The 26,699-nt window shown below is 41.7% G+C and overlaps 2 protein-coding genes across 4 annotated transcripts; one reads left to right on the top strand and one right to left on the bottom strand.

Annotated features, from left to right (window-relative positions):
• The first annotated feature begins 753 nt into the window (after nucleotides 1-753).
• Nucleotides 754-24,955, top strand: RTF2 (replication termination factor 2). Of its 2 annotated transcripts, XM_054644102.2 has the most exons (9): nucleotides 754-887; nucleotides 1,573-1,667; nucleotides 2,313-2,406; nucleotides 3,116-3,255; nucleotides 4,362-4,440; nucleotides 18,575-18,688; nucleotides 22,024-22,078; nucleotides 22,190-22,282; nucleotides 23,799-24,955. In XM_054644102.2, exons 1-9 carry the CDS (start codon nucleotides 819-821, stop codon nucleotides 23,981-23,983), a joined length of 924 nt encoding a protein of 307 aa, XP_054500077.2. In that variant the 5' UTR covers nucleotides 754-818; the 3' UTR covers nucleotides 23,984-24,955. The 2 variants fall into 2 exon arrangements, with proteins under 2 accessions (XP_054500077.2, XP_054500078.2); XM_054644103.2 differs by lacking the exon at nucleotides 18,575-18,688.
• LOC129127479 (putative beta-1,3-galactosyl-O-glycosyl-glycoprotein beta-1,6-N-acetylglucosaminyltransferase 7) lies at nucleotides 7,650-14,895 on the bottom strand. 2 transcript variants are annotated; one of them, XM_054644100.2, is made up of 6 exons: nucleotides 14,553-14,895; nucleotides 11,753-12,045; nucleotides 11,159-11,251; nucleotides 9,445-10,475; nucleotides 8,937-9,032; nucleotides 7,650-8,196 (listed from the first exon to the last, which is right to left on the bottom strand). In XM_054644100.2, exons 4-6 carry the CDS (start codon nucleotides 10,418-10,420, stop codon nucleotides 7,970-7,972), a joined length of 1,299 nt encoding a protein of 432 aa, XP_054500075.2. In that variant the 5' UTR covers nucleotides 10,421-10,475; nucleotides 11,159-11,251; nucleotides 11,753-12,045; nucleotides 14,553-14,895; the 3' UTR covers nucleotides 7,650-7,969. The 2 variants fall into 2 exon arrangements, with proteins under 2 accessions (XP_054500075.2, XP_054500076.2); XM_054644101.2 differs by lacking the exon at nucleotides 11,753-12,045.
• Nucleotides 24,956-26,699: the final 1,744 nt, after the last annotated feature.

The following is a 26,699-nucleotide window of genomic DNA, read 5'->3' as shown; positions in this document are numbered from 1 at the left end:
GGGCAGCTGGACAGGAGATGTTGTTCCCTGCTGGGGAAGCTCTCAGCGCTCCAGCCCAGCCCTCAGAGCCTCGGCCTGCACAGCTTTTTTACTTTATCCCCCAATTTTCTGGACAGGAACATTTCTGGGTGTGACAGAGACACTGCGGCCTCTCACCCGCGCTAATTGTACTGCTAATTAATTTATTTTATGGCTGCAAGGCCTGGCCTTTGCTGGGTGTCCACCCTCACAAGGGACAATCACGGTGTGAGCAGCCCCGGGGACCCGCTGCCCCCTCAGCATCGTTCTCCTTGTCACTCCCGTGTTTTCGGGGTGATTTATCGCCGACATGGGTCACTATCATCGCGACATCCCACTCGGAGCAGCGCTCGCATCCCAACAGGGAATCCCTGTGGATTAAACTCGCTCCTGTACCACAATGACAGCGCTGAGGGCGGGACGCGCCTCGTCAGCGCCCCCGCCAGCCCGCACCGCCCCGGGAGCGCCTGGTTTGGCCGGAAATCCTCCCAAAATGGGTGTCCCGGGGGATTTCCTCATAAAAATAAAGGATAAACCTAAGCGAAAGGGGCGGGACTAGCGCTGGGAACATCCCCTCCCCCCCCGCACTGAGTTGGTACGTTCCACGCACCCCCGGTTCTGGCGCGATGGGCTCGCCCGCCCCGCCCCGCCCAGGCACCAAGGCCACGCCCCCAGCCACCCGTTGCTAAGCAACAGTGACCGCTGCTAAGTGATTGTTGCTAGGCAATGCGTCATCGGAGTGCGCCGGAAATGGTTTGGCGTATCCGGAAGTGCGCGAGGAAGGAGAACCCGGAAGCGCCATGGGATGCGATGGCGGCACCATCCCCAAGCGGCACGAGCTGGTCAAGGGGCCCCGCAAAGTCGAGAAGGTCCGGGAGGGATATCCGTGAGGGCTGGGGGGATGCGGGGAGGTGAAAGTCCGGCCCCGGGCCCCTGTGTTAGCGTGGTGCTGGTGGCGGCTCAGGGCGGGGGGGCCCTGTGTGCTGTGGAGGGGGTTGGACGTGAATTATTCAACAAGGCCAAGGGCCGGGAGCTGCACTGAGGTGACACCAGCCCCGGGAGCGCTGCGGGGTGGGGAGGGAATGGAGAATTCCTGAGGGGGCTGGGAAGGGAATGGAGAATTCCTGAGGGAGCTGGGAAGGGAATGGAGAATTTCTGAGGAGCTGGGAAGGGGCTCAGCCTGGAGCAAAGGAGGATCCCCAGGGATCTTTTCCCTCTCTGGAATTCCCTGCCAGGAGAGCTCTGCTCCCAGGGAACAGGGACAGGAGCAGAGGGAACGGCCTCAGGCTGGGCCAGGGCAGCTCAGGGTGGGCACAGCAGGAATTTCCCCATGGAAAGGGGGTCAGGGATTGGAACTGCCCAGGGAGGTGCTGGAGAACTGATGAGAAATTTTACCAAAATCTTTGGCTGAAGTTATTTTATGAATTAACTCGGAATGCACAAAGCAGGTTTGGTAAGAAAGCTGGGGGTTTGAGGAATGCTTCAAGTATGAGCTGATTTTATGCTTAAATAATTCACAGATTTTTTAATTAATGAGTGTTTTTCTCCCTCCAGGTCGACAAAGTTGCTGAGTTGGTGGCCAGGTGGTTCTACTGTGCCCTGAGCCAGGAGAAGCTGCGTCGGCCCATCGTGGCCTGTGAGCTGGGCAGGTGGGAATGCTGCCATGGACTCCTCAGGAGTTATAAAAACAATTATAAATTCTAAATACACCATTAAATAATGTTGTAAAAATTAATTAAAATATATTAATTTTATATGAAAATATAAAATCTATTAAAAATTTAAATATAAATTCTAAATGCAGAATTAAATTATATATAATTAATTTAAATATATTAAAGTAATTCAATATAAAAATATTAAATAAATTCAAATTATAAGTATAAAATTGTAGATACAAAACTAAATAATATAGGATTAAAATATATCAAGATCAAATTTTATGTAGTATATTAAATATTAATTATATAATGTATTATAACGTTATATTAGTATATTAAAATAATTAAATAGAGAAATATATAATCAATGATATAATTTAGTTTAATTGATTAACAATTTATTTATTAATAATCAATTAAACTTATAAAACTATAAATACAAAATTAATTTAAACCTTTAAAATCAAATTTAATGTAGTATATTAAATATTAGTTATATATTATAACATAATATTAATATATTGAAATTACTTAAATATAAAAATATAAAATCGATTAACGTTATAAATATAAAATTATAAATACAAAACATTATGGCAACCCAATATAACCACTGGGATTTTTCTGTTACAGGCTGTACAACAAAGATGCCATCATTGAATATTTGTTGGACAAATCCCCTGATAAAACCCCCATGGAATCTGCATCCCATATCAAGAGCATTAAGGTAAACAGCTTGTGTTTAATGTGAGAAGTTGAAATAAAATGTTAAATTTGTGAGTCATGCTGTAAGTATAGGTTAAAGTGTTAAACAACAAAACACAATGGCAAAAATGTTAAGGATTGTTATCATGGCTCAAAAATCACGGGGAAAAAAAGCTTAAAGTTTCACAGGATTCACAGAATGACCAGGTTGGAAGAGACTTTGCAGATCATTGAGTCCAGCCCAGCCCCAGCACCTCAGCCAGCCCCTGGCACCCAGTGCCACACCCAGGCTTTGTTAAACACACCCAGGGATGGTGACTCCACCACCTCCCTGGGCAGCCATTGCAGAGCTTCATCACCCTTGCTGGAAAAAACCTTTTCCTAATCTCCAACCTGAATTTCCCTTGGCACACTTGAGGCTGTGTGCTCTGGTTGTGTCAGTGCTGCTGGAGAAAGAGCCCAGCCCCAGCTGAGCACAGGCACCTTTCAGGAGCTGTGAGAGTGATGGGGGCACCCCTGAGTCTCCTTTTCTCCAGGCTGAGCACCCCCAGCTCCCTCAGGGCTTCCTCACAGGGTTTGTGTTCCCAGCCCCTCTCCAGCCCCTCCATGTCCTTCCAAAGTGAGGGGCCAGAACTGGGCCCAGCATTCCAGGTGTGCCCCCAGCAGTGCCCAGCACAGGGCAGCAGTGACCTCCCTGCTCCTGACCCAGGTTTGTGTTTTTTCCTTTGCAGAACGTGACAGAGCTGCAGCTGGTGGATAACCCAGCCTGGTGTGGGGACAAGGAGAGCATCAAGGGGGACAAGTACGATGACCTGCAGGCTGCACGCTTCATCTGCCCCGTGGTGGGGCTGGAGATGAATGGCAGGCACAGGTCAGGGCTCTGCAAACTGCACACAGGGCAGGGAAACTGCCTGGGAAATGGAAATCAGGAGCTAACTCAGGGCTGGGGGGAAATAATCTGTCTGGCTGTCAGTTTTCAAGCTTGAACATTCAGAGTTCAAGTGGCTTCTGGGTGTTCTTTCATGGTATATTTAAGAGGAAAGATAAAAGTTAACCTTTTCTTGAAGAAATTAAGATGTGTAATGGAGGAGTAGGGGCAGTGTTGGCAAGGAAAAATTGCCTAAAGGTTATTTGGGGGCTGAAGCACAGGAGATGGGGTGTGCCCTCCCTTGGAGTCACATCAAGCAGTTGGAGTCATGGATTGATTTGGCTTGGGATGGACCTTAAAGCTCTCCAGTGCTACCCCTGACACTGGCCCAGGTGGCTCCAAGCCCTGTCCAGCCTGGCCTTGGGCACTGCCAGGGATGCAGGGGCAGCCACAGCTGCTCTGGACAAGAATATTCCTGCCCAGTGTCCCATCCAGCCCTGCCCTCTGGCAGTTTGAAGCCATTCCCTGGGTCCTGTCCCTCCAGCCCTTGTCCAAACTCTCTCTCCATCTTTCCTGGGGCTCTTTCAGGCCCTGCAAGGCCACACTGAGCTCACCCCAAAGCTTCTCCATGTGAACAATCCCAGCTCTCCCAGCCTTTCCTCACGTTCTGTCTCTCCCTGTGTTAGGATCAGACTGGAGATGGATTCTCTGTCCCAACCCTGCAGTAAATCTGTATTTTACTGCTCTGGGCCAGGGGATTTCCTCACAGCCTGGTTTGGGCAGAGCAGCAACTTCTTTATCACCTGAGGGATGAGAAGAGGAGGAGTTCACACCTTAATGGTTGCAAAGAATTTCTTCCTCCAGAGAGGGATTAGCCAGGAGATACTCAAGATAAAAAACCAAAATACTTATTGTGGTTTAATGTAGCCAATATTTTTCATTCATTTTTTACACTCTGCAAATTAATAATAAATTAATTGCCCATTTAACTATGCTGATAGTTTGATTAGGTGCAAGAACTTGTAAAGAAGGTGGGCTGTGACCTGCCAGCACTGCACAGATCTCTCTTAGTTCTCCAAAAATTATTGTGTGTTATCTTTTCTTGGAAGGTTTTGCTTCCTGAGAAGCTGTGGCTGTGTGTTCTCTGAGCGTGCTCTCAAGGAAATTAAAGCAGAAGTTTGTCACAAGGTGAGTTTTTCCAGCTGTGGAAGCAGTTGGGCCCATCTGTGTTTTTATACAATTGCATTTGCTGCTCTAAAAAGGGAGTTTTTAATCTCAGTATGCACAATGGAACTTGTGAAAGTTATGTTCTATGATGGCCTCAAGTATTTCTTCATGGCCTTTTTAATTAAACAATATTCTTATATATATAATTATATATATATAATACATATATAATTATATATATATTCTTATATATATATAATTATAAAAGTGAGTATTTTTGTTCTCAGAGTTATATTGTGCAGTAAGTACTTTTCCCCCAATATTTGGTACTAATTTCAGTTTTTAAAAGGGTGATTGGTTTGGTTCTGGGAATTTTGTTTGATGGGTAATTTTTTCTTCCTGAATGCACATGGCTTGTGTTGATCAGTACCTGTTCTATGGTTAAACTGGCTGTATGTTCAGGTAATGTTTTGTATTTTTGAAGAACATTGGGCATTGCTTTTTTTTGATTTTTGGGTGGGGCCAACTTTGTAGAATTCTCAGCAGTTCTATAAATTATTGTAGAAAATACTGACCTAATTTCACATAGCTGATCTCATTGTACAGGTTTTTTTGTAGCTAAGGACAATGATGAGCAAATACCCTTTTTTCCTATCACTACTTTCATTATCAGCAAGATTGGGCAGTTATTTAATTTCTGTGAACACTCTGATATTGGATAAAATGTGGAGTATATTTATATTAAACAAGACCTGAGAGGGAAACACTTTTGTCTTGGTAAATTGTTGAATATTGTAAGGTTTAATCTCACATTGCTGCTTTCAGTGCTCATTTTGTTCTGTCCTAATGGCTTTGTTTCCTCTTGGCAGATATTCATTTATTTTTAATGAGGTTTTTTTGTTTGCATCTAAATTTTTGTTGATGGATGGGTGTAACCAGAGCATAAAATGCAGGAATGAGATGTTTTGTCCATTGTTTGGCCAGTCTGATAATTTTACAAAAACCAAATGAATACCACATATTTTCCCTAGCATTTTTTCAGTCAAGAGTATTTAGCATGCAGCTGGAAATTCTTCACAATTTTCAGAATATTCTTCTAGAAATAATTGATATAATATTTAGTGTCTCATCCTCTCATGGCTGGGTTTTGATGCACAAAGACAATGGTAACCAGCTGAGAGAGCACACTGAGTAAGGTCAAAGAGAGATTTGGCAGATTTTTGGGTGTATTCTGATGCTGTTCTCCTTCAGAATCAAGGAGGGGAGTAGAACTCTTCTGAACAGGTTGCTGTGCTTTGTGGTATCTCAGTTTGTTCATGTCCAAAGCACTCCTTAGCAGCATTAGAAATTGTGCTTTAATTTGAAAGCTGACCCTCTAAGAAGTTCCTATGGATGTAAAATATGCTACAAGTGGTGTGGGGACAGGACAGAGGTTCTGGGATTGCTGCTGGAAGTCCTGCTGGGGTCACTTTGAAAGTTACATTTAACTTTCAAAAATGTAATCAAAGGTTACATTTAAAATGTACTTTCTTGGATCACTCCAAAGTTTATTTTGGATTTGTTTTCAGAGTCAAGTAAACACAGACTTGAACTAGTGCCCTAAGTATTCAGCTCTGTGCCATATCAAACACTTAACCCCAGGTTTAATTTAGATATGAAGCTTTCTGAAACAGAATTTATGCCCATGCCTGTCAGATCCAGAGCTGGGTGTGCAGCAGTGGTTCCTGGCACCAGGGTCACTTTGGAACTTTCTGCTCCTAGGGCACCAAATGAATAAATATTTACTGAGGTCTGATTGAGCAACTCTTAACATAACAACACAGAATTCATGAAAGCCTTTCATGTGTGTTTCAAGGTGATGTGGTGGTGGTAATCACAATAATGAGTTGAATAATGTTTCTTATTACTTGAAAATTGTTTATTGATGATTTTCCTAAAATTTTGTTTCAAATCCAAAATCCTTTAAGCAAAGAATGTCATGCTGCAAAGATAATTCAGGTCATATCAAAATTGTATTTTCAGAGGCCTTTTTGTGCAGGTTTTTTGCCTGGTTCAATTTCTGCAAAAGGAGCCCATGATATACAGTGCCTGGCTATTGAACTTTTCATTTTAATTCAATTTGGAAGTGATGCACAACAATTTTTCTATGTGGTGGTGCCAGGGGTGAAAGCTGGAGACTGGATTTGCTGCAATGACAGCACTAAGGAACGCTCCTTTCCCATTTTAAAAGACATCATGGAGTGGATAAATGCTGGCAGTGCCCTACAGTGCACTGGAGAGGAATGAAATGATGAATATTGCTGGGATTAGTGCATGCCAGACACCCATTAGCTTCAGTAATGCTTTGGAGAGAGACTCTCAACAAGCTCAGCATGAACATGTGCCTGGCTTCTATTTTCCTTTGCTTTTTTAGCTTTATTTCCCTCCATAAAAAAAACTATCTCCAGCAATATTTAGCCACAGGATCAGTCCTGGATTATCCATGAAACCCAGCATGGGCTTTTGGGTTGAGTTTGTAAATAAATAGGGACCAGATGGCCTTTCTTTAGGTTAAAGTTCATTTGCAAGAAATGATGTTTCCAATAAACTTGTGTGGGAAAATGAGGATAAAGTTCCAGCAACCTGGGAAAAGTTTGGAACAAGGAACTTTCATGTCCTGCTGTTGGGTTGATTTTTTTTGGGAATAGGTTCAATCTGTATTCAGTTTTCTTGTAAAAACTCAGGGATGTTTTGGGTGCATATTGAAGATTGCATTGAAATTGCTCCTTTTACAATTTATTTTTATTTATTTAATGAATTTTTATTAATAATTTGCAGTTTTTAAATCAAGTGTGTTGTCCAGGTGTTACTGCACTTGCTGCAGGCTCTTTGCTTTCCTCAGTCAGGGATGGAAGAATGTTTGAAAAATGGCTTTTTGCTCAGTTTTCCTGTAATCCCTGGCCTCAAATCTTCCCTGTCTCCTTGCCCTAAACTCCTGCAGAGACTCAGAACAGAGACTTGGAGATAAACATGTGCTGCAGGATCCTTCTGTTATTAGGAGCAAAGCCTGGGAAGGGCAGCAGTGGTGTTGCCATGCTACAAAATGAAATTAGGGACGTGGCTGGCCATGGGAAACAAAAACAACCCCTCACCCCCCAGTGGCATGGGCTGTGTCACAAGCTGGGTGTCACTTATGGACAAGCTCTGAAATTTTAGCATCAACTTCATTATTCAAAACATTTCACGAGACATTCAGTGGCCACGACTTTAATTTGTTATTTCTCCGTATTTTATCTTTGTTCAGTCACTGCTTCCATTTTATTATTTTCATGCTTTGGCTGTGAACATGAGGAATATTGATTTTCCAGCTACAGAAGTCACTTAATGGATGATGAACTTCCCCCCCTTGATTTCGGGCATTCTTTGGGAATGAACCCATTGCTACCGGAATGAATAAACCCCGTTTATTTACGGATTGTGCTTTACCCTCGTGCACAGCGAGGCTGTGGCTGTAAATATCCACATTTTCTGCTCTTTCCTGCCCAGGAGGATCTGCTGTGAGGGGCTGAGCTCACACATCCAGCTGCATGTTGAAGGGGCTGTGCTCCTGCAGGCGCCAGTGCTGCTCGATGGGCACCTGAGCCTGGCGCAGCACCTTGAGCCGCAGCCGCCGCTCCAGGCACTCCAGGGCCAGGGGGTTCCTGCCAGCCTCAAACTTGTTGGCAAACAGATGAGGGGACTCAATAATCCACTGCAGATCCCCCAGGCCATAAATGCAGATGTCTCTGACGTAATGACCTGCAGGGAGAAATTGGAGAGGCGTGGCAGCAGCGGAAGATGAACGAAAGCGTTTTTTAAAAAGAGTTTTTCACCTTTGGATTTCTGCATAGAAATGGAGCTGGAGGATAATGCCCCAATGTCCATAAAGACATTGAGAATGTTTATGTTTTACATAAATAGATGTTTGTTACCTCCAGCTGTCTCCCTGCCATGTTGTTGTGCTTAATAAAATCTCGTAGGTGGGCATCAGATGTTCTGAGCTCCTACTGGGATTCCCCGCTCAATCACACCCGGGCTCAGCTTGCACACTTGGGGATTTGAATTATTTCTGCATGCTTTCCATGTGGTCAGCACTATTCTGTCTTATTGTTGTTCAAATTGAAGGGATTCAAGCCAATGTTGATGAAAGTTCCTAACAAGCATCCTTGTCAGGTAAAGCCCCTCCACTGAGAAGTGATCAGTCAAATTAGTGCAGTGGTAATTAGGGGTTGAAAGAAGGATTGTCAGTGTATAGATCCTGCAGTCATATCAAAATATATAAAATATGTAACTAATATATTAATATAACATATATATCAAATGGATATATCAATGGATAGTGCAGTAATTTACAGGGTGCCCTGTTTTATTTAATACTTCCAAAATAAATTATATACGACCACTGATGTACATTTAAGAGCTGCTTTAAATAATATGTAATCACCAATTTATGCTCACCAGTGAATGAAATTTAAGTTCATGATCAAAATTCACATTACCTTTGCAGCCTTTGTGTGAGAGCCCTTCTTGATCTTTCCATTTAATGGCTCTTAGGTCTCCTTGCCAGCCTGCATTGGGTGTAGCCCCTGGAGCATCTTTCAAAACAAAAGGCTCTGATAAGATTCTTTTCTACTTATTACAGGGAAAATTTTCACTGCTGGACACTTCTTAACTGCAGTCACATTAAGTATTTATTTGCAGATATTTATGTCATAAGAACAGGTATCATTCTCAGTATCATCACTTCTTAAAATTTCTTTAGAGCAAAAGCTTTCATGCAGCAAAAAACTTTTTAACCAGAATTTTTCTAACTCCTGGTCTGCACTGAAGTAGCCATTTCCTGCAATCAAGCTTTGTATCTCAGCCACCAGATACAACTTTTCAAAAGGGCAGCAGCAAAGCTGAAGAAATGCCTTCATTTCTGCATTTCAGAGCTGTTCAGCTCCCAGCTCCCAGCCTCTCCCTGCCCTGCTGTGTTTATTTGTGGCAGAAATGCCCAAGGCTTACCAGGTAAACGATTGAGGGTGACCCAGTAGTGCTCATCAGGGCTGTAGGTGTCCCTGGACCACTCCAGCAGAGCTTTAGCCCGGGCATCGCTCAGTGTGAACTCCACAAAGGCCTTGCTGAGGATGTAATAGGCACTGCCAAAATAGATGGTGAGGTTATGTGGGGGCTGAGCTTTCCTGACCTTTGCTGGGTACACGTAGGGCACTCCAGAGTGCACAAACTCCCTGTAGCTGACCTCTGTCCTGTGCTTCACGTGCAGGGGCTGCACTATCCCAGGAGTGATGTTTTTACCATTCCACTTAGTTTTTATATATTCTATGATTTCTTTATTTGTTTTCAGGGGGTAATCTTGACCACACAGATTAATAACATAATTCCACTGAACTTTGGAGTTAACAAGGTCTCTCATGCAATTAATGTCAGCTTGTAATCTTGAAAACCCTGCATAAACAACGTGTTCTCTTTTGGAGGAAATAAAAATATTTTCAAAGCAGTTAACGATGTTCTGTACAGCAGTTTTATAACCTCTGGGTGACTTTTCATCAATGTGGATGCAGTAAATATTCTGAGGCATATAAATAGCTCTTAGCAGCCTCACAAACATTTCCAGCTCCTTGTGAATTGTAATAATGTATGCCAAGGAGAAATTTCCTTCTTCCTCTGACAGTGGTCTGGTGATAAAATGCAGAGTCTTCAGGACTGTGGAGCAGCTGCAGGAAGTCTGAATGCAGCTGAGGGCTTTGGGCTGGTAGGACTTCTGACAGAAGTTTCCAATTTTAGAGGCTGCAGGTTTCCCCACAAAAAGGGCTGAGCAAAGTTCATCGGGGTAAAAACCACACTCTGCTCTTTTGACCCGGGGTTTTTGGTCATCAGACTCGTCATAAAGTGGAACTGTTAGGTAAATGAAGGTGTAGATGCACATACAGCCAGCAAGACACACTAAAAATCTTGATTTCTTTGCATGAAGTGGGTTCATCTTTTACTTCCAGCTCCTGTCTTCTTATCATAGTCCAATTAAACATTCAGATCATCTGAAAGGAAAAATGAGACAGAGGGAAAGGAAGCTTTTTATTATTTTAATAGATGCCACATCAGTGCTGCATTTATTCATGTTGGGATTACTACCAGGAGGAACTGTGTGTGCCCACACTGAGTGCACTCAGCCCTGGGAATGCAGAGCCACGAGGCAGGAATTTTGTGATCTCAAAATGCTACAAAAGGACCCAAAATGGCTTTGAATTCTTCACTGCTTGACCAAGGGGTCTCAGCCCCTCAGGTGGGAGATCCCTGTGCCCAGAGGTGAGCCCAGGGAAGAAATGAGCTTTGAGAGCCCAGGAGCAGCTGCTGCTGAGATTTCCTCAAGGCCTGGGAAACTTGAAGTTCTGCCAGAGGATCAGAATTCAGTAAATTAAATCAACAGAAAATTTATTAAATAAACAGAAGGAAGAGGCTAAAACGTAATCCACGAAATACACTGGGTTTTATCCTTATAAAGTCAGCTCATGTTTCTGACTTGGAGATTTTTATTTTTTTTTCCTCTGACATCTTTGTATTTGAGCTTTGGAAAACTGAACAAGGGGACAACACTCATTTCTTCTTTTTGGTATTTGTGCATACCCTGAGATAAGGACACAATGCCAGCATTGGGATTCTGAGATAACCAATTTACAGCAGTATTTGCACAGGAATTTTTCCATTGTGGTTTTTTCCTTACCTTTGCCTTGTTGAACAGTCAGAAGAATGAGAGTGCAGCAGTCCTGAATCCCACAGCAGTTACATGAAGTCTTTATCCTTGAAGCACAAAATTCTAGAGAAAAACACCAAGGAGAAGGTCCATCAACTCCCATTGAGCTCAATAGTTAATTTTTTAAAAGATTTTAAATTTATTTTAAAGGTAATTAATTTTCTCTTCTTTCATTCAATGATTTTTTTAAACAAAATTTGCATTGAAATATTTTACATTTTGCAGCTGTCAAAATCATGAAGTATTTAGCTTCACACAGAAACATAAAAAAAGTAGATTTTTATAAAGGTAGTTGCACTAGAAGAATGTTGCTGTGGTTAGAAGGCTCGAGGTTTTCATTAGGAAGAAGTGCAAAATACTTTTTTTTTTTTAATAAAAAAATCAGTATCTCCCTTAAAAGCTTGAAAATAAAGAGGGCATTGTAGTTAAAACAGCAACGAGACATGAAATTCAGAAAGCATCAAGAAAACAAATGGAAACGAGGGAAGGGATCCTCCACATTCCCACATTTTTAAGATCTTGTTAGGCTGTTGGGAAAGAATGTATTTATCTTTTGGTCCTCACTGGCATGCACTGGATTTCATGCTGGAATGGTGCCTCCTTCCCAGTGACATTCCAGAAAGCAGAGCTGCCTCTTAGGTGCAGGGCTCCTCCATTTTCCTGGGATGCTCTTGAGGCAGCTCAAAGAAAAACAGGAGGCAGTCAGCTCCCAGGAGAGGATTTTTGCCTTGGAGCTCCTCAGGGATCCATTTACTGGGTAAACAACCTTGATGGGAGCCTTCCATCCATCCCAGCAAAAAGCTGCAGCAAATCAAGCCCGTGGATGCTGTGCAGAAAGCAGGAGAGCAGGGATGCCACTGCAAGGGGAAAAGCAGGATTTCTGCATTAAAAATGACATTAAATCCATTAATTTCATTTTCACAGAATCCTCTCTGTGCCAGAGCCCAGAGGGGTTTCTGTGAGGACCATGATGTACAAACCCAGGGGCTGGATCTGGGGAAACACTGATTTCTGTGGAGCCCTAATTACCCTAATTACACAATACTACTTAAACTTATGAAGAAAAAGGTGAAGAACAAGAACTAGCTTTTGCTCTAAATCTTCTATTTGGCTTATACATATATTACTATATTCTAAAACTTTAAATTTTAAGTTTTCCACTATGTGATATTACACACTTCTATTCAAACTACACACTTAGAATCTCAGCTCTATTATTTAATTTTGGAAGCTTTTTTTTTTTTTTTTGCTTCAGGTTAAATGTAGTGTTCTCTTGGGGGTTAGTGTCTGGTAGTACAGAAAGTTTCAGATTCTTAGCAGCTGGGGTTCTAACAGAGCTGGACTTGGACAAACTCTTTATTCTGAGGGAATAATTGGCAGGAGGAACATTGAGATTCCTCTGCATTAGTGAATGTCATGAGATCTCTGGGGTGTCACAGGGAAGGACATTCTGAATATAAGGATTACACTAACAACAGCAGGCAGCTGTAAAAATATTTAGGATTTTATACCTGATGAAATATAAAACAACACCAAGATTGTGGGTTCATCACTGTACAGATCATTTACTTGGGGGTTGAACTCAGTGATCCTTGTCCCTTCCAACTTGGAATATTCTCTGAACCTGGCCAGAATGAGGGTGCTTGGCAGGTTTTTTTCCTTAAATACATTCTGGACAGGTTGCAAAGTGTAATTGCAGGGAGTCAAGCTGTAAGCTGCTTGTTTCATACCCCTGAATTTTTATTACCCTTCAAGTAATAGCTTCTGGGGCTGTTTCAGGCTGTTAAGTGCTTACCATGGATTTTTTCCTACTGGACTGTGTGACATCTAAAAACTGTATTTTTATGGCAGCATAAAAGTACACAAACAGCCCATAATCAGGTAAGAGGCAGCAATTCCTCTCCAGTGTTAATATGTTTATGGGGAATTGCAAGAACATTTGACATCTTTCAGCCCTGGGAGGATATTATGGAATGAAAGCTTCTTGGTACCAGACTTAGAGCTGGAATTGCAGCTGTCAGTGCCACTGGATATGAAATTTGTTGTTTAGCAGGATACTCTCAGCCCTGTCTGCTGGAAGGATTTTTATCCCAAATTTCCTGCTGCCCTTGAGGAGCGAGAGATCCCTTTGGGAATGACCACTGTCCATAATGACCCTGCACTGGGACTGTCTTGCCCTTGAGTCTTGTTATGTAAGAGTGCCATGACAAGTATTTTCTGTTAGCACAACGTCTCTGAAACTCAGCATTTTTTACCTTATGCACAGGTTTTCTAAACCTGGAGCTGTATGAATTTTTAAAACTCCTGCGAGTAGCGTGTGACATTCTTGGAATAAAAGAAAAAAAAAAAAAAGCAGGGATTTTCAAGCACCTTTGTGGATGCTTTTAAGGACCTTGCTTAACAGAAAATTGCTGTAGATAAGATACTCCATCTCAATTAACAAAGTAAACTCTAGAGGAAAGGGGAATTATGATGATGCCTGGAAAAAGGCTGTGAAATGTCAGCTCAGCTCATGGAGACCCCATTAGCACACACGGTGCCTTTTGTGGTAACAACTCCTTTTGCTTTTTGCTGTTTCTCCTGCCACTGCATTTAGGACTGCATCACTGCACCTCGAAACATTCTGGTTGCTCTGTGCTCTTTGCTTTTGCCTAATATTAAAGTTTAGATCAAGTTTGCTTCATATGACCTTGTAATTTAGTGAGAGAAATGACTTGGGAATGCTTCATCTTCTAATAAAATACTGAAAAAGCATTAAATACTTATTTCAACTTTTTTATAGCTGATTTTTTTTGTTTGAAAGGTATTTATGCAGGCATTAATGTAGACATTTTATAAACAAGGGAAGACTACTTCAGTCCCTAAAAAATGTTAAAATCAGTTATTTTAAATGCTTTTTCCATTGCTTTGTTTTTTGTTTAAAAGGGGGTCAGAACATGGAGTCTGCTTCTGATTTTGAGGTGCATTGAGTATAAACATTTCTCCATCAAACCCAGTTATTTAAATCATTATTAAAAACACTGCGTGATTTGCATACACAGCGAATTTATGAAGTTTTAGTGTTTGTCTTTGCTTTGCTATTTTTCCTCTTTTCCTGTTACCTTTTTTTTCCCCTTGTGTATTTGACCTCACAGTAATTTAAAACAAAAACAATGAAAGCTACTTAAACCCTTAAGTTCTAGAGCCGTAAAAAAATAAGTTGCATAAATACCGTGATTTTTGTAATACAATTAGTACTAATGACCTCCATCCTTCTGTGCATCCATAAAGAAGGAAAGGAAATGTAAAGCTTAGCGCAGTGTTTTCTCAGTAAAATGACCACTTTACATAAGGAAAAAGCAAGAAGCAAGTGATGCAGCCTTACCTGGTCCAGGAGACGGCAGCATAATAATAACAGTAAAAATAATAAAGATGATTTTGGGGCTCATTGTCCTTCAGCAGGGCTGGCGGTGCCGTTAACCATTAACGGAGCGCTCCACATCCCGCAGTGCTGTCCGGGGAACGCTGCTGCCTTCCCGGCCAAACAGCCTGAACGGGGCTGGGGATATTGCCCGGGGCTGGGAATGTTGCCCAGGAGCAGGGAATATTGCCCAGGAGAAGGGAATATTGCCCAGGAGCAGGAACAACGCTGTGTGTGTGCCCCCAGTCCCACCTGAGTCCCCCGAGCTGCGGCTGCAGCACTGGGAGCACTGGGAGCTGCTGCCGCCGCCTCCTCCTCTTCCTCCTCCTCCTCCTCCTCCCCCTGCCCTTAACTGTTCGCCTGCCGAAACTTTCCGGTTCCAGCAGGCAATTGCTGCTGCCGGGCATTCCCAGTGGCTGGGAGCTGAAAAGAGAATAAATCTCCTTGAAAAGGATCTCTCTTGAAAAGAGAAAGATCTCCTGGAAGCACAGACCTCTCCTGGGAGAAGCAGCTTAGCGGAAGTTAGAAAGAATTAAGGTGTAAGTCAGCAAAAGAATTCAATGTGAGTGCTTCTTATAAATGTAACCCCCTCTGCAAAACGGGGATCAAGCCCTGAGTGGGCCGAAGAGATAAGAAAAAAAGGGTTTGAATGGAACTGCTGGCACTTCTGCAGAACAGGGTCTGGCCCTGGTGGGGAAGGAGATAAGGAGGAGGTTTAAGTGTGACTGCTGTGTCTGAATGCTTCTGTGAGCAAAGGACCAGCCCTGCTGGGCCAGGAAAATGAGAAGAGCTGATACAGAAGGCTAGAAAAACAGATTGGTAATGGATAGGAAACAGAAGGACATAATAGTTATAAATCACAGCTATAAACAGAGTGTAAGTGTTGTAGCAGTAAAGTGAGGTGTCTGTGATAAGTATGTGTGGTAGAGCCGTGTGCCATGTTTGGAACCCTGAGATAAAGAAACCACAAGTTCTGTAAGACCCCAGCCCTTCAAACTCTAAATTTTAGCTAAGCAAACAAACAGACGCCAGAATTGTAAAAGTATAAAAGTCTGTGTGAAATGAACCCCAGGCAGAAAGGCACCAGGAGTTGTTAACCCTGTGTGTTCTCTGGTGCAGAAAGGTTTGCTTTACTTTACAGTACCTGCTGTGGAGCAGATTGCTTTAAACCATCCTTCACACACACACTGTTTGCTGTTACAGCCTTTTAAAGGTTCTTTAATAAGTGGAAAGTTGAGCTTAAATGTGCTGGGACTGGGAGAAAACATTCTGATACAAATAGCGTGTTGGTCAGAAATAAACAGAGAGAAAACCTCAAAGTAAGTTAAGGCACAGCTGCAGGTGTTACAGGTACAGAATTATCACTGATTTTAAGAGAAACTCTGTAAATTGAGGCTTTTTCTTGAGCTGGTTTTGAAGTAGATGCTGCAGCTCCTGAGTGGAAGTTCACATTCTGTGAATGGGAAATTTCCACTGCTCCCAACTTGTCCTTTGCTCCCTGACCCATTGCATGTCTGGGTTGGGTGACAATCTAAAAAAAAAAACATGTTCAGCAAATCTTACACTCCTGAACTTTTAATGGCTAAACCTCTGGAAAATTCTCTCTCTTAAAACAAGTTTTAGTTAAATGTGGCAAACAAGAATAATCTTTAATACATGAGCTTGTGTGGCTGGGAGATGAACAGTGAGATGATCAATCCTCTTCCTAAATGTCCCTGTTTGGAGAGGGACACTCGGGTTGTGGCCATCCATGTCCCATATCCTGGTGGGAATTGTGCATTTCCTGGTAATGCTCATGTTCAGAAGAACTGCAGGAATTCACTGTTAGAATGTGGGAAAGAGCCTTTAGGTTTCTCTGAGGACACCAGGCTGTAACATTGGTGTAAATATTTAGATATGAAAACATATCTGCCTGTTGTTTATGTGTATTACATTAAGACTGGAGTAGTCATGCACAGAACTACATTTTAGATGCTATAAAAAAAATAAATGTGTCCATATAGCAAGAAATAATGTACAACTCTTCTCTTAGGCAGCTGAAACTGTAAACTCTATAATTCAGAAAGTGATCTTAAATTAAGAGTTCATTACTACTTTAAAAATCCTGTATTTTATATTTTAAGAAAGATAAAAACTATGTCATTTAGGAATGTCCTTTATTCAAGGTGCTAAGAGCTCAGCAGGTACCTTCATATGTATTTAAAGGCCCAAGATAAACAAGGCACAGCAGAGGAGACCCTGTGATATCATAAAAGAAACATCTGCCCCAAGACCTTAATTAATGTGCAGGAAGAAACATCTGAATTTGCAGAACTGAAACTTCTTTCTGCTTTTTATCTCATTAAGATGTTTGGAAGGGTATGGTCTCTGACATAATCCAATGTTGTCATGGCAAAATTTTTTTTTTCAGGGAATGGAAAGAACACTGTCTTAATTTCCTTGTTTCTTGTAAATACTTCTCACTTTTGAACAATTCCGCCTGTGTTTTCCAGATGGGAACCTGAATTTGCTTGCTCTTTTAAAAATGCACCATTTAATGAAATTATTCTGCTGACAAAATATCTTTGAAAAATGCTGTATTAGGAAACCACCCTAGAAAAGAAACTGTGGGGCTTTTATAGAGGAATTTGTGGGGCTTCTTCAGAACCAAGTCAGCTGCCAGCTCCTGCCTCAGAATGAAGACTGAAATTCTTGATTTTGACTTTCAATTTCTTCAATTCTTGATTTGACTTTCAATTTTGACAATCGATTTCTTGATTTTGAACTGAAATTCTTGATTTTTTTCTTCTCCCTCCCAAGTGTGAGATCACACCATGCTGGGATTTCTCCTGGAGTAGAAATGGAGAAACATGAGCTACTCCCACATTTCCTGGGTGTGACTGATCCCCTTCCTGCCTGCTCTGCCTCTCTCTAAGCCCTGGTTCTCCTCTCAGGCTCAGGTTCATTTTTGAAGCTCAGCACTTGAGCAAAGTCCTGCCCAAATGTCCTCTCATTTGTTTAATTCCTCCTGCAAATACAGGAGTAACCTTTCCAAACCTTCGTTGAGAAAAAGAAGAGTAATGGCAGAGGCAGGATTATCATTTAATCTTGCAGATTAATAGAAAGCTTCTGCATTTAACAAAATAACCAAAAAAAAAACCCCAAAACCAACCAACCAACCAAAAAACAAAAACCCAAAACAAACAAACAACCACTCCAAAAAACCCCCAAGAAACAAAACAAATAGCCAAAAAAAAAAAGCAATTTGAGATCTTAGACAAGAAAACATCATGGTCAATGGGCTGGTACATCAAATTATTGCAAATGTGCACAGGAAAACATTTGTGCCTTCAACCATGAAACATGTGGAGGTACACAGAGCACATTACAGCCATTATCCAGATTAATTTATGAAAGTAGTTGGAAACTTGGGAGTGTTTGATAAATCAGATAAGGGTATGGTCTCTGTGATACAATCCAGTGAGGCAGCAAGGCAAGGGTAATGAATTATTCTGCTTTTATGACTCTTTTTTATTCCCACAGTAAAATAAAAATAAACAATACAAAACAAACAAAAGCCCCCACAAAAAACCCAAACAAAAACCCCCTTCATGTTTTCCTGTCTACCAATTGAAGAGAAAAATTTGCTGTCTGTTCCACATGTAGAGGAATAACACCTTTGCTCCCATCAGCTGCTGTTTCTTATGTCACTAAGGTGAAAGACAAATTCAAGAGCAGAATGGCATCCAGGTCTTAATCAATTGCATTCATTACTAAAAATCTAAATGCATTCATTACTAAAAATCTGAAAGTACTTTTGGGTTTTAGCTGTGGGGTTCAGTAAATTGAGTAGATGCTAATCTGGAATACTTTTAAGTCCATTTGTGCCAGTAAAACAAGGAAACCATGAAAAGAAAATACACAAATAAAAGAATTAGTTCAGAGTATTGTTTATAGAAGACAGAAAAAGAAATATGCAATTTTGTCCTTTCTTTTCTTTCATGAAGTGTGGTGTTCCCTTTCAAGAGGAAGATGTGATTGTCCTAAATGGTAATAAAGAGGATATGGAAATTCTGAAGAAAAGGATGGAGGAAAGAAGACTTAAAAGTAAATTAGAAAAGGTGAGATTTTTAAGCATTATTTATTATAAAATTGGGAAAATTCTTGTCTGCAAGATTTTAGATTTGCTGATCTTTATAAAGATGGAGGAATTTACTCCCCGATCTGTGCTGTATTTAAACACTACTTTGAAAAGCAATGAGGTTTTTGTATGTATTTGGCCAATAACATCTTGAAGTTGTACATCCTAAACTTTCTCCTGACCAGCAGGAAGTGCCTTGTGCACTCAAAATGGGTAAAATGGAACAATATTTTGTGGTTTTCCTGAAATGAATTCATTCTAGTAATGAGCTGCATCATCCCTGTATTTCTTGTGGCAGTTCCTGATGACAGTATCAGTTTTTTGATCTTATAAAATAAGATGGTTTTTATTGGCCTCTGTCAGAAGCAGGATGCTGGGATCTGTGCATTCCTGGGCTGGTGCTGTAAGGGTGTGGAAGCTGATGATGTTTTGTGGTTCTCAGAGTCCTCAGCAATCACTGCTTCCCTTAATTCCCACCATGCTGTTGAGGCCTTTGCATTTTGATGTCTGCCCAGGTAAAATGCAGAGGCAATGAAATCCCTGCAGCTCTGCTCTGTGAGCTGGGAGCTGTTCTGTGCTGCTGAGCTGTCAAATGACACTTCTGCATTTGGGGATTTTGTCAGCACTGCTGTTTTCCCCTGAACTCCCTGGAGGATGCCAAAGCAAGCAAACCTTTAGTGCTGACTCAGTTCAGGGTGCTCTGACTTAGCTGGATCTCAGGAACAGAAATCATAACTCATAAATCTGATGCTTTCGGCCTCTGAGATTTGAGATGGAGGTTTCATCCCTTGATTTTGCCATGCAAATATTTCCCTGGTTTGTTTTCAAGCAAATGCTTGTTTACTTGCTGGGGAGCATATGATTCCTTCTCCTCACAGGGGCTTCATTCATCTGTGCCAGTGCAGCATCACTGGGCCTGGGCAATACATCAAAAAGATGCTTTTCCATAAAAATCCTGCTGGTCTGCTTCCTGTTTTTCATAGTCTCTGCACCTCATGTCTGATGACTTCTGGCATAAGAGTGACAATCTCATGGTGTCTGTTCAGAGGGTTTTTTCTTTTTTTTTTTTTTTCCCTCAGTACCTGGTAGTTAAAAGTTTGGGATAAAAACTAAATTTATAATTTGTTGCTAGACTGTTGCAGATCTCAGCAGATGAGTGAGTGGTTGGTTGTGTTGGTTTTCTGTAGAAACAGAGCCCTAACAAAGCACCTGTAGCTTTGGAGCAAGTAATTTTGAATAATCTGGAAGGTGATGCTGCCCACAATTTCTGCCCAGCAAAGTGCCTGAGTGTGCAGAGCAGTTGTGGCTTTAGGGTGACAGCACAAAGGGACACAGTGCCCTGCTCCTGGGGCTCTGTGTGCCCTGGGGCAAGATGCAAATGGGATTTGTTTGGTTAGTGGAGAATTACAGGACAGGATTTGCAAATCTCCCAGCTCAGGTGGTGACCTTGGTGCCCCAGCTGGTCCCTGCAGCTCTGCTGTCCCTGCACACCCGAGGCCTGGCAGCCCCAGTGCCCGTGGCAGCACAATTGGCAGCATATTCCTTCCTTTCCTTTCCTTTCCTTTCCTTTCCTTTCCTTTCCTTTCCTTTCCTTTCCTTCCTTCCTTTCTTTCCTTTCCTTTCCTTTCCTTTCCTTTCCTTTCCTTTCCTTTCCTTTCCTTTCCTTTCCTTTCTTCTTTCCTTTCCTTTCCTTTCCTTTCCTTTCCTTTCCTTTCCTTTCCTTTCCTTTCCTTTCCTTTCCTTTCCTTTCCTTTCCTTTCCTTTTCCTTTCCTTTCCTTTCCTTTCCTTCCTTTCCTTTCCTTTCCTTTCCTTTCCTTTCCTTTCCTTTCCTTCCTTTCCTTTCCTTTCCTTTCCTTTCCTTTTCCTTTCCTTTCCTTTCCTTTCCTTTCCTTTCCTTTCCTTTTCCTTTCCTTTCCTTTCCTTTCCTTTCTTTCCTTTCCTTTCCTTTCCTTTCCTTTCCTTTCCTTTCCTTTCCTTTCCTTTCCTTTCCTTTCCTTTCCTTTCCTTTCCTTTCCTTTCCTTTCCTTTCCTTTCCTTTCCTTTCCTTTCCTTTCCTTTCCTTTCCTTTCCTTTCCTTTCCTTTCCTTTCCTTTCCTTTCCTTTCCTTCCTTTCCTTTCCTTTCCTTTCCTTTCCCTTCCTTTCCCTTCCCTTCCCTTCCCTTCCCTTCCCTTCCCTTCCTTCCCAGTGGACCTGCTGTGTTTAGGACAGGGGTTATGAGACAAAACATCAGGAAGATGCAGCTGGAACCAGGATAAAAAATGATTCAGTTCCCAGCTGTCACGGTGCCCATACTGAAATCTCTCCAGTCTATATTCTGCATGGTGAATTTATGCATCCATGGAGTTACAAACATCTGGAAATGACTTTGCTTTGTAAATCCACCCCTAGAAAAGCTGGGAATCCCCTGCACTGGGGTTTTGCAGGTGCCTGAAGGGCAGAATGGATGGGATGAGCTGCCATGGACCTGCCTCCAGCAGAGCCCTGATCCTCTGTCCCCCCTCCTGGGGCAGCTTTGCAGCCACATTTCCTGTGGCATTTTTGCCTCTGCTTCACAGCAGGGGTTCTCCTGAGCTTTAGAACAGAATTCAATATATTTATTTTCTTTTGAGTTTGTGCAGCTGTCTTACAACATGTTCACAATTCAGAATGTATCCAGTGAGAATAATGCTTATGACTGTTATAATGCTTCTTTCTTTTTATATAATCAAAGCCAGTAATGGGATTCTTCTTGTTTTTTTCTGTTTCTTAATCTGTACAAACATAAATTAATTTGGAAAATCTGTTGCACAGATGCTTTTTAAAAATTTAGATTAACTGTTTCCATCTTTTCTTCCCAAACAATCCTGCAGCAGAGGGTTCAGTTATTGGCAGGTACCAAGGAGGGATTTTTTTAATGGACTAAACAAAATTGAGTGGATACAAGATTCCAGATTCTTCTGACATTTTTATTGAAAAACATCTTTTTTTATTACAATTAATTGTGTCTTATTAATGTTGTGCAATTTATTGTGCTGCTGGGTGGGTTCTGATGATCATTTAATGAGAATAACACACCCCCCTTTCAAAGTATGCAACCCAAAATACTAAATCCAGACAAATCCAATTTTGTCCTGCATAATTTTCTTTCATGTAGCTGCAGGGTTCTCAAGATTTTTACTTTTTCTATGTAGAAATAATACAAAAAATGTGGAAGTAGGAGTTCTACTGGGTAAGAAATAAAAATGTTGTGAATTCAATTGTGTGTCTATCAAATACAAGCTGGGAGTTTTATCTCCTTTCAGTCTGTTACAGATTTCTGCTTGTGTTGTTTCAGAAATCGAAGAAAGGCAAGACTGCAGCAGCAGCTTCTCAACAAGAGCCCTCTGCAGGTAATATTCTCCAAATTCTGTCTCACCTTCTGAGTCTTGAAGCTGTCAGGATTTCATTTTTCTGGTTTTTAAATTTTTTTTTTTTTTTTTTTTTTTTTTTTTTTTTTTTAGATTCTCCAGGTCCTTCAAAAGCTAAGAGTGGAAAGGATTGTGTCAATTCCAGCTCTGGGGAAAACAGGCAGATAATCTTCACCAAAAGTTCAGGTTGGTGGTTAATCCTGATGTGAAAATGGGGCCAGATTTGCTTGTTTATGTCACTCTAGTATTGCTTTAATTTGGGAGCCTGACTTCATGAGATTACAGATTCTTATTTACACACTCAGGGATTTGTTGTGTCTGTTTTCCTGGCTGTGAGGTAGTGGAGGAGAATTTGCAGTTTCCTGATGTCCAGTTGATCAAAAACTATGTTATGGCATTTTATTTGGATGAATTTTGTTAAAAACTCCTGATTATTTAACTTTTAATCCTCTGTTTTACCTGATAATTTGCTGTGAGACCTTGGGAACACTGGAATAGAATTTCAGGATGAACTGATGAAATTCCATCAGCAATGCCTGACCTGCCCTCTACTGTCTGCTTTTATACAGGAGAGACTTCTAAAAATATTTCGTTCCAGATGATGAGAATTGCTCCTGGATGTTGAGCAACCTCGTAATTCTAATAATATTAATGATTTTTTTATTTTCTGAGGGCATAAAAAAGTACCTTTTGAAACTGTTTCTGTTGGGGTTGCACACACAATTCTGTGCAGATTTGGCATAGCACTCACAAAACTGTGAGGATTTGGGGTTGCACACTCAATTCTGTGAGGATTTAGGGCTGTACACACAGTTTTGTGAGGATTTAGGGTTGCACACACAAGTTTGGGGTTGCACACTCAATTCTGTGAGGATTTAGGGCTGTACACACAGTTCTGTGAGGATTTAGGGCTGTACACACAGTTTTGTGAGGATTTAGGGTTGCACACACAGGTTTGGGGTTGCACACTCAATTCTGTGAGGATTTAGGGCTGCACACACAGTTCTGTGAGGATTTAGGGCTGCACACACAGTTTTGTGAGGATTTAGGGTTGCACACCCAGTTCCTGGCAGCCCCTGTGCCTCAGTTTGACTCAGGATGTTGAATTTCTGCATTCATTTCTTTGCACCAGAGTCTTGGCTTTTTTCAAACACCATCCTCCAACTTGGGAGATGAAATAGTAAAATAAAAAAAGGATGTTTATGTAGCAGGAGATAAAATAGCCTGAGGAAAATGGTCTCAGGAGCAGAGGATGGGCATTTCCCCCCTGCAGACATCAAATGATGCAGAGCATTGTTGTTGGTCATAGCTTTGCAAAGAATGAAGGGAGCAGAGGGATTCCCTGGGGAAAGGTGTGGCACAAGTTCAGTTTTTGGCATTTGGGAGCTGATTTCCAAACAATGCTGCTGGGGGCTTTCATGTTGCTAAACACCAGAGCTCATCAGCCATTTTTCACTTGGAGGAATAAATGCTGTCAGTTCTGAATTGCAGTGCAAGAGATTTGCAGAATTCCTCTCTCAAGATTTCTAAATCTATTTTGAGTGTGAATTCTAAAAGCTGTTGCATCCAGTTATGGGAAATATTTACGAGAGAGCTGAAAAATGTGTATATTTAAATTTTCAAGCATTGTTTTTCATCTTTATTTAACCACCTTTGTCCATTGTAAGCTGTCATGCTCCGTTGTGTTTCTTTTTGCCCTCAGAGAATGGAAACCCATCAGTCCCAGGAAAAGTCAACAAAGCTCCCTACAGCAGCACCAAGAGATCCATTGCAGACAGCGAGGACAAGTCTGAGGCTTACAAATCTATTTTTACAACTCACAGCTCAGCAAAACGTTCCAAGGAGGAGTGTTCCAACTGGGTTACTCACACAGCTTACTATTTCTGAAACAATGAGGAGCAGCCCTGGCTCCTTCCTCCCCATGGCTCCCTCTGCCCAGCTCTGCTCCTGGCTGCAGTTCCTCTTTGGAAGTTGGTTATAAACCTGGTCATAGCTGGAGAACCTGTGTCAGCTGCAGCTTCTGGTGAATTAGAAGCAGACCAGCAGAATCCATGTTTGTAGCAGCAGATTTCATTCTGAAATGTTGGAATTTTTGCACAAAAATTCTCCTTTTCTCCTCCCAGTTGGATGTTATCCTCAGTCCCAGTGTCCTCAGGAGGAGAGGAGAAGTTCCTGCTCTTCTCCTCTGTTGACCTGTGCCACAAAATAATTGTGTAATTACAGCTTTCAGTGTATTACTACAGAATTCAAACCCTCTGTAACTTTATGACAGCAAAAATAGAAATGATGCTTTTTTGGTTTGTCAAGCCAACTGGGCCCTCAGTAGAACTCTGTATTTCTAAAAGCTTCTGCAGATTTTTTCAAATAATTTACCTTTTGACACAGTAGATGAGAGCACAGTCATGAAAATGTTTGTGCAGCATCCTTGTCCATGTTGCTGTAGCCTGTTCCTAACAGCAGAATATTCCCTTGTTAGTGTCTGAATCCCATAATCCCCACATGGAATGACCAGAGGCAAGGCTGGAACTTTTTCACTTTCCTCTCTCCCTCTTTTAAAATTGAAATCTGCTTCTCTAATCTTGGCACAAACGAACCAGATTAGAAATGCAGAAGGTAGGAGGCTTTAAAAACCACTGCATGATGTTACCTTGTTACCTTTGTGTGTGAAAATGATTAATTATCTTTGTAATACCATTTTAAAAGTGTCCCCATTTATAATTGGCAGTAGTTACCTGGAGATTCAAATGCTGTGTTGATATTTGCATAGGTGGTCTCCATGATTCAAACAGCTTGAATGAAACAGGGATTTTATTATTATTTTGATAGCTATAATTAAAAATTGGTTTGCTGTAGAATTTATATGGTGGTAAGAAGTTTTTGTTTCCCAGAGATGTGAGCACATCAAACAGTTTGAGGTTTGCTGGAGCTTCCAGGAAGAATCAGGCACATTTTGTATGCATGGCTGGGGATCAGCTTTGTTCTCCTTGTTCTGTATTCTTTTCATGATGATCCTTTATTATTTGTTGCTTACAGATAATGAAATTTCTGCACTAAAGGTGTCCCATGGTAGGCTTTTTATTTGTAGTTTAATTCTGTTTGACAACACATGTTAAAATCCTATTGGTGTTTTACTTTTCTTCTACTTCCAGCAGTTACAAATCCTAAAGGGAATTATTTAATGCTTTTTGATTCAGTTAATACTTTGCTAAAAATACACAGAGAAACATAATATTCAGTTTACTTCTCTTTGTTGTGATAAATCATGCAGTCCAAGCTGTTGGTCCCAGGTTTTCCTGCCCACTGGGCCATAACAGTGACTCCTTTTTGCTTCTGATCTGCTCATCTATTGAAACCAATTCCTGCCTGATTCCTCCTGCACCCCTGGGTCCATCAGCTCGTGCTCTGCCTCTCTGCCAGGGCTATGTCCAATATTCCACCATCCCCACCTTACACCATTTATGGTTTCTGGAGCTGTTTGCACTGGGGGCTTTTCCTGCCCTTTACACTGGGAAGGAATGTGATAAATTGTTGGCATGTGGAATATGAGATCTGGTTGGAATATGGAATATTTCTGGCCTGTTCTTGCCCCAGCTGGTGGCAGACAGGAGCCCAGAGTGCCACTGGTGCTGTTGGCAGCCTGGGATGGGCAGCGGGCACTGGAACGTTGACTTGGCAATTTTTAATGGATTCAAGGGAATAGTTTGCTGCAGGATGTTTGCTTTGTTGTGGTTTGCTCTTTGTTGGAGAGGGCAATTTAATTTTCTTTTAATGTAGGTGGATTTGAATGCTGGTGAAAGTTGAAAACTGCCGAAGCCTTAGAATGTGAAATCTGTGTTTTTTGAGATGCCACATGAGTCTCTGGCAGTGCTGCATCCGTGGGGCAGTTCTGGGGAATTCATGGGACAGTTTTGTTTCCATGCTCTTCAAGCCTTGGCCTCTCTTCTGAAAAAAGCTCAAAAAAAAAAAAGATCCAATTAGTGCCAGTTGTATAACTGGGGGCTGATTTTTGGTGTGGAATTTGGGGATTGGATTGAAATGCAGCAGCAAATTCCTTCTCACTCTGGTGGTGAAAGCTGGCCCAGGTGTGCACAAGGGGAAAGTTCTGTGTCCTGAATCAGCATCCTGGAGCTGCCTGGCTGGCATGGGACAGGCTCAGTCCTTTCCACATTGCTGCCTCTGAATCCCAAAACCTGAGGGAGTTCCCACACCCAGCCCATCCTCAGTGGTCAGAGCTGCAGCTTCATTTGTTCTCCAGCTGCCACACCATGAGATCATCACATGCCACTCAAATTGGCCAAAAAAGCTGAAAATTCCCTTCAAAACATGATGCCTGTTAGATTAAAATATTTCTTACTAACGTCCTATTCTTAGCTGAACTGAGCAAACAGAGTTGTCTGTGAGTGTCCTGCCTTGCTGTGAGCCCAGACCCCAGTGCAGTTGGGAGATTCTGCTTCAGATTCAGACCCTGCCAAATAGTTTCTTGCATTTAAAAATAAAAAGGCTGTTTAGACATTACAATCCACAGAGGGTCTGAAATCAGCGTGTCCTAAGCTGAATACAAATCACAGACAAAAAGGGTTTTGTTGGGAGGGTCACAAATGGA

This window comes from Agelaius phoeniceus, chromosome 17 (genome assembly GCF_051311805.1).
Source record: "Agelaius phoeniceus isolate bAgePho1 chromosome 17, bAgePho1.hap1, whole genome shotgun sequence".
NCBI classification, from domain to species: Eukaryota; Metazoa; Chordata; class Aves; order Passeriformes; family Icteridae; genus Agelaius; species Agelaius phoeniceus.
This window is presented reverse-complemented; position numbering and strand designations above follow the sequence as displayed.

What these genes read in the sequence shown, in the direction of transcription:
- RTF2 (XM_054644102.2), top strand. Translation starts at nt 819, where the DNA reads ATGGGATGCGATGGCGGCACCATCCCCAAGCGGCACGAGCTGGTCAAG. An exon ending in CCCATATCAAGAGCATTAAG is followed by an intron (nt 2,407 to 3,115) that starts GTAAACAGCTTG and finishes TTTCCTTTGCAG; the next exon opens with AACGTGACAGAGCTGCAGCT. An exon ending in GAGATGAATGGCAGGCACAG is followed by an intron (nt 3,256 to 4,361) that starts GTCAGGGCTCTG and finishes TTTTCTTGGAAG; the next exon opens with GTTTTGCTTCCTGAGAAGCT.
- LOC129127479 (XM_054644100.2), bottom strand. Translation starts at nt 10,420, where the DNA reads ATGAACCCACTTCATGCAAAGAAATCAAGATTTTTAGTGTGTCTTGCT. An exon ending in CACCCTCAATCGTTTACCTG is followed by an intron (nt 9,033 to 9,444) that starts GTAAGCCTTGGG and finishes TTGTTTTGAAAG; the next exon opens with ATGCTCCAGGGGCTACACCC. An exon ending in CTCACACAAAGGCTGCAAAG is followed by an intron (nt 8,197 to 8,936) that starts GTAATGTGAATT and finishes TTCTCCCTGCAG; the next exon opens with GTCATTACGTCAGAGACATC.